A 7,292-nucleotide genomic window follows, 5' to 3' on the forward strand; every position below is an offset into this window, starting at 1 on the left:
AGAAAACCCTCATACAATATTCTTGGCATTACCTTGTTGAAAATTTTTTTGAAATTTAATAAGAATATAGAATAAATTTGTGGGGATTTTTTTTGGCCCTGGGGCTCAAACTCTGGGTCTAGGTGCTGTCCTAAGCTCCTTTTTGCTCAAGGATAGTGCTCTACCACTTGACCCATAGGGTCACATCTGGCTTTTTCTGTGATTCATTAGAGGTAAGAGTCTCACAGACTTTCCTCCCTGGCCTGGATATGAAGCACGATCCTTAGATCTCAGCCTCTTGAGCAGCTAGCATTACAGGGCATGACCACTGGTACCCAGCTAGAATAAATATCTTACCTGTAGCTGCCAGGGCAGATGATATTAGATGATTTTAAAAATTACAGTGTTCTTGAATAGCATAGCCACCCAATCATCAGTTCAGTTTGGGTAACCTTGTAGTCTCATTGTATGTGCTTTTCATATGTTACTTTTGGCTCCAATTTTCCTCTGAATGCTAGCATTTTGACTGCCAGCTTGTCTGGATTTACGTCCTTATAATTCCAGATTTTGTGGGAAGAATAGCTGGTCTTTTCCAATAGCTGGAGTGGTAGTGGAGTAGGAAAATCTGGCTTCTTCCTTCCTTCTTTCCTCTTTCTTACCTTTTCTTTCCGTCATTTCTCCTTTCAGTTTCCTTTGCTTTTCTCTCTTCTCTTTCTTTCCTTCTTTTCTTTCCTTTTTCCTTCATTATTTCTTCCTTCCTTCCTTCTTATTTTTGCACTATGGGACTTGAACTCAGGGCCTGGACACTTACCCTTACCATTTTCAAACAAGGCTGATGCTACCCCACTTGAGTAACACCTCCAAATTTGACTCCTTGCTGTTTAAATGCAGATACAAGTCATCTCAAAGACTTTCCTTCCCATACTGGCTTCAAACTGCAAACCTCAGATCTCAGCCTCCTCAGTAGCTAGGATTACTGGCATGCTGGATGGCCTGATTTTCATTGAGCAAAACTGAACGCCATACTTATTGCTAAATTCTATTCATGAGGGCCAAGGGTACTCAAAGCTCTGTTGGCTATGCTTGCATTCACCCTCATCATTTTGGAGGAAATGGTGATGTTGGCCACACTGAAATCTTACACACACTCTGCACAATTTGATTCCTTTGAGAGGAAGAATCATTTTTATTTCCCCAGACCCCAACATGGCACCTGGCATCTAGGGAACTCTTAATGAATGTTTGATGAATGTATTGATATTGCTTCATTAATCTTCAACAAGAAAATCCCTGGGGGATTTGAAAAATAGATATTTGACCTCATTCAGAAAAGTAAAATAAGATAAAGAGGTTAGGTCACCACAATCACAGTGTTAGCCACCAGTGATACCAAGATACCCTTCCCTCCCAGAGACAGAAAGATATGCAGACCAATCCAAACCCAAACCCAAACCCAGACAAGAGGAACCACGCCTCCACTGACATACACAAATCCTAACCCTCCTTATTACAGCAGTAAAATGAAGTAAAAGTTTTGCTGCATTTATGAGTTTTTCTTATATAATCCTAAATGCCATATTTTCTTCTAATGATTTCAGTTGTCAAGTGGTAAACATTTATTTTACAATGTTCTTGGATAAATAAGGCCTGGGAAAAAATGAGGGGAAACATGTTTGTTTGGGTGGATTGCTAAGCAACACCAACATGCCAGAAACTCCTTTTGGATTTCCTTTGGAAGGTGGAGACCAACAGGCACTTCAGTTGGTCTGTTTCCCTGGTTCTCCCTGGAAAAGAAAAACAAAGCAAGAAACAAACGAGCAATTCTAACAAGAGAGAAGTTACAGATACGGAGACTGCTAAGTATTAAATTATACTAACCTGTTCTTAAGGTTGGCTTTTAAAATACCTTCCAAGATTCCACCATGGCATAGTGACATGTGTGTGTGTGTGTGTGTGTGTGTGTGTGTGTGTGTGTGTGCAAGCATGTGCACATGTCAGTACTGGAATGCCCATACTAGGGCTTGAACTCAGGGCTCTATACTCTTGCTTAATTTTTTCAATCAAGGATGGCACTTTTAAGCCACACCTCCACTTCCAGCTTTTTCCTGATTCATTGGAGATAAAGAGTTTTTTTGGATTTGTCTACACCAGGATTTGAACCAGGATTCTCAGACCTCAGCTTCCTGAGTAATTCGGATTACAGATAGGAACCCTAGGCAACCGGCTTAAGAATGGGGTTTAGAGCATGTTTCTTCCAGACCTACACTGATGGAATGAAGTCAAATAATGTCAGGCTGTGTTACCCATCCCATACAATACCTTATACTCTACTGACTCTTGAAACTTATGATAGTAGTAGTATGGCAGTCAGATGAAGAAAAGTTCAACTTGTACATGTCACTTTAGTAAGGAAAACCTCTCAAAGGAAGTAGAGTTTTAGGAAGGGGAAGCACAGAAGTGATGGGACAAAGGGTGAAGCCATTCACCAGTGATACTACTTACTATGTTGAAAATGAACTATACAACTTGTAGGGAAGGAGGGTCAGAAGGGAAAAAAACTGGTAGAAAGGGCTAGGAATGTAGCTTAGTGTTAGAGTGCTTGCCTAGCATGCATGAAGCCCTGGGTTCAATTCCTCAGCCTCATATAAATAGAAAAGGCCAGAAGTGGCCCTGTGGCTCAAGTGGTAGAGCACTGGCCTTGAGCAAAAGAAGAGTTCAAGTCCCAGGACTGGCAAAAACAAAAAACAAAACAAAACTGGGAGTAAATGAGGGAAGAGGTGACACTTTTCAAAATGAAATGTATTCAATATCTGACTTATGTAACTATAACCCCTCTGCATATCACCTTTACAAAAAGAAATCTAAAAAAGGAAATAAGCTTTGAAGATTATAGAAAGGAATATAGTAGAAAGGAATTCTATGAACAAGGAGAGAAATTCATAGCCTCAAGGACCATGTGAGCAAAAGTGAGGCACTCAAGCTGTTAAATACATAAAGTAAGGAAAAAGCACAAGTTGTTCCAGACTGTATTGCAGAGAATTTACTGCTATAGAATAAAGGTTTGTTTCTCAAACCTCTGTACTTTGAAATCCTACAGTTCACAGTGATGGTATTAGCAGATGAAGCCTTTGAGAGGTGAAGGTTATGGGGATGGCGTCCTTATCAAATGTAATAGTACTCTTATTTTGAAAAAGTCCAAAGGAACGTGTGCCAGTCAGCTTTGCCATTTCTGTGACAAAATGCCTGAGATAAGTCAAAAAGATGAAAAAGTTCATTGTAGCTCACAGCTTCAGTCTATGATCAGTTTCTTCTGTTGCATTTGGGTTTGTAAATAGGCAAAATATCAAGGTAGATTGTACATGGTGGGGCAAAGCTGCTCATCTCATAGTAGCTGAGTAGAAAGACAGGCAGCAGGGGGGAGAGAGAAAGATAGGGAGACCAGCATAAACAAGGAGGGAGAGAGGAAGGAAAGAGGGTGAAAAGGGAGGGGAAGAAAGAAGAGGAGGAGAGGGATGGGACAAGAGATTAAAATAGTAATATTCCCTTCAAGGGCATGCCTAAATTCCAGCAGGCCCTACTTCATGGAGGCTGCACCACTACTCATATGTTGGCAAATTAAGCTTATAACACATAAGCCTGCAAGGGACATTTAAGATGCAAACTAGAAGGGGCCATGCAAACCAGAAAGTGGCTCCTCACCAGATACCAACCAACTCTGCTGGCACTGAGATCTTGAAACTCCCAACTTCTAGAGCAGTGAATGCTATTCATAAAGCACCCAGTGTACTGAATGGGGAATGGGTGGACTTACACATGTTTACCTAATCCTTTTACCTAATCCATTTACCTAATCCTTCAAGTGTGAGGTGAGCCTTGTCTTCACAAGTGAAGTAACTTCTCGCAGGGCACATAGCCAGGAAGTAGAAAGCAAGGTGTAGACCCAGGCAATGTACTTCCTGGGTCAGTGTCCTGTAGCAAAAGAGAAGTAAATTTGAATCAAGAACTACTGAGGTTTCTTCTAGAGCTGAAACTCTAGATAATGAACGGTGGGATTCTGGGGAACATGTTTATAAAAGTCCCTCCTTTTGGAACATATTGGTACCCAGAGTCTTCTGCAAAGATTCAGAATTTCAGGTAAGAAATCAGAAGTTTCTGGAGACTTTGTAGAGATCTCTAGGTAACATTGTGAAAACTATTCTCCACGAGACTACTTTGGCTCCATTTTCCAACTTTCCTTTCATGCCTGGTTTTCTTCTGCCATGTGTCTGTTAAGAAGTTTTGATAATGCAGCACAAAGGGCATAACTCAGGGCCCTGCATCATTAGAAGCCATCCACAAGGCAGGCATCAGTTTCTATTCAGATTGGCAATTGCTGTGTTTTGGTTTGTTTAAGTAGTCTTCTCTTGAGATCAAAGTCTACCACACTTGGTTGAGTACACTCAACTTCTCATTCAATATACTGGAAATGCCTAGAGACTGGTGTGATGAATAGCACCAGCCAGATCTGGTTTCTCCTTTTATCACCAACCCTGCCCCTGTGAAACTCAGTCACATGAAGGGCACAGATACTTTGACAAACTGCAAGATCAAGTGATAGGTAGCTGTAACAACCAAATGTAATCAGTGTGTTAGTGTGTAGGAACCAACAAAGCTGTACAATATGGGAGGCCGTGTGAAAAAAGAATCTTATGAGCTGCCATGACCCAAATGGAGTCCTCTCCCAAATTCACATGGTGAAGTCCTGTTGGCAAACGTAACTATGTCCGTAAAAGGCTAATTAAGAGCTAGCTAGACCCGGCATAAAAGTCCATGAGACTCTTATCTCCAAATAATTAGCCCCTATAAAAAAAAGAGCTGGGAGTAGAGAGCTATGGCTCAAGTGGTAGAGCACTAGCCTGAACATAAAAGCTCAAAGACAGTACCCAGGCTCTGAATGCAAGCCCCAGGACCACAATAAAAAAAAAAGGCAACTAAATTAAACTAGATCATTATGCTAGTTCCTATCCTAATACAGCTGATGTTCTTGGAAGAAAGAATGCTTTGAAGAAAGATCAAGGACACAGAGGACTGGGTCATTTGAAAACCAAAGGGAGAGGCTTCCAAAGAAACTAGCCAATATTTTGTGAGAAAATGTATTTTTATTGTTTAAACTTCTATTGTTTAACAATTTTCTTATTGTTTAGTCTATGCTGTTTTGTTATGGTAGTTCTACCAAAGTAATACAGGAGTGGATTTGAAATTTTACTAAACCAGCTGGAGGCTGGTGGCTCAACAAGTCCACACCTGTAACCCTAGCTACCCAGGAGGCTGAGATCTGAGATCTGGAAGTAAGGTTGGGCAGAAAAGTCTCTAAAAGATCTTATCTCTAATTACCAAGAAAAAAACCCCTGGAAACAATAGCCCAGATGCCCTTAGATGAATAACTCAAGAATGTGATATATATGTATATATACACATATACATGTATATATATACACATATATGTAGGAATTTTACTCATCCATTAGGAAGAATGATATTAAGTAATTTGCAAGAAAATGGATCAACCTGGAAAAAATAAGTGATGTAAGTCAGGCTCACAGAGACAAAGGACACATTTATACCATACGTGGAAGTTAGGTCTAAGTTATAAATACATATGTAAACATATACAACAGGGCCATATGCTTATACACACAACATATTAACTAAAGCATGGTATACACTGGGGAAGATTTCAATGGTGTGAACCACTAACTTAACAGCTTAATAAAGCCACAATGTGTTGGGTGGGTGAAGAGGTCAAGGGATGGGGGTAGACAAATGCAGAAAGGATGCAAAATGCAGTAATATTATTGAGTATACACACATGAAAATGGAACCAGAAAAATTGAGAAGATGGGTGGAGATGCAAAGAACCATGCAAGGTTAAATTCTAACCCCTTTGAACAGCAACTTAAGAATAAAAACGAAAGAAATTAAAAGTAGAGGTGAGGCTCAACTGCTAGAGAACCAGCCTTGAGTGGAAAAGGCTAAGGGATAGCACCCAGGGCCCTGAGTTCTGGCACAAAAATATATAAATCAACCAGACTACTGAAATTAAACATTAACTTTTAATGCTAGCAGCCGATGAAGTGTCTAAGCAAAAATGTGACCAATGAGCACCTTTAGTTCTACAATTCAGGAAGAGCGAGAAGACAGGGCAGAAGTAATAGAAGTCATGTGTCCCAATGTGAAAAAAAACACTGGCCACAATGAAAGGCCAGAGGAATGAATAGCAAAGCCCTTCTCAGAGGGGGGGACTGGGAACCTTTGGGCCCAAGTAAGAAGGCTTGAGTTGAGAAAATCATGAAAGGGCCACCCTGGGAAATGAGGATAGAAACTACAATTGAGGATACTAGGGGTGAAGCAGTTTTAAAAGACAAGGGGGGGACGTTCGTTGTTGTTGTGGTTTAGGAGAGGTGGAGTTTAAGACATCTGCAGAGCGCTGAATTGGATATGTTATGAACAAAAATAAGGCTCTTAGACTTAGGCCTGAGGCCTGTTATGCAGAGGTCAGTGCTGGCCAGGTGGAGAAATGACATCTAGCTGTCCAGCCCCAGAGAGCTGAAGGCCCTGGGGCCCAACCCTTGAGATTCCCACAATGTGTGGAAAGAGACTGACAAGAAACCATCCAGCAAACAGAAGGGCCACCCAGAGGATGGCAGCCTGGGCAAAACAAGGCAGCCTCGCCGTTGGTTGGTAGTTTCTAAGTGTGGGAAGTATTTCTTTGCCTCTCCGAGGACTTGAGTTCGGGCTGGATTTCACTATTTCTCCCTGGAAAGCTCTCAGCCTTCCTTCTCACCTCGTTCTGTTCTTGGATAAACTGGGGCACGGTGAGTCCATGAATCAGGGCCCATGGATCCCGAGATTGGGCAAGCCACGACCCCCTCTCCTTTCCCCTCAGGCTGAAGGGCCAGCAGCTCCCTCGCTTTCGCGAACTTTCCACTCGAGTGGAATGTGGGCGTCTATCCGAGATCCGGCTCCACTGGGAAGGCAGGCGGGGGGCGCGCGGCGGGGCGCGCGGCCGGCGCTGGGCGCGGCGAGGCGGAGAGGAGGCGGGCCCAGAGGGCAGGACGAGGGGGCGGGCGGGAACGCGGGAGTGCGGGGCGGTCGGGGGCGGAGAGGAAACGGGGACCCGGGAAGAAAAGAACATGGCTCCTGCGGCGGGCACCGCCGAGGGAGGCGCAGCGCCTGTGCGCCCCAGACGCCAGTGAGCGCGATGGTGAACTCCAGTCGCGTGCAGCCGCAGCAGCCCGGGGACACGAGGCGACCGCCACCGCCCCGATCGCCGG

The 7,292-nt window shown here is 43.1% G+C and overlaps 1 protein-coding gene across 1 annotated transcript in view; it reads left to right on the forward strand.

Moving 5' to 3' along the window:
- The first annotated feature begins 7,142 nt into the window (after positions 1 to 7,142).
- Positions 7,143 to 7,292, forward strand: part of Pkd2 (polycystic kidney disease 2 (autosomal dominant)) — a 39,619-nt gene continuing 39,469 nt past the window's right edge. The window contains exon 1 of the mRNA XM_013029847.1: positions 7,143 to 7,290. Coding sequence (XP_012885301.1) covers positions 7,220 to 7,290 — 71 coding nt within the window. The 5' untranslated portion in view covers positions 7,143 to 7,219. The remainder of the gene's footprint in view (positions 7,291 to 7,292) is intronic.

The sequence above is a fragment of the Dipodomys ordii genome, unplaced genomic scaffold (assembly GCF_000151885.1).
Source record: "Dipodomys ordii isolate 6190 unplaced genomic scaffold, Dord_2.0 Scaffold123, whole genome shotgun sequence".
NCBI lineage: Eukaryota > Metazoa > Chordata > Mammalia > Rodentia > Heteromyidae > Dipodomys > Dipodomys ordii.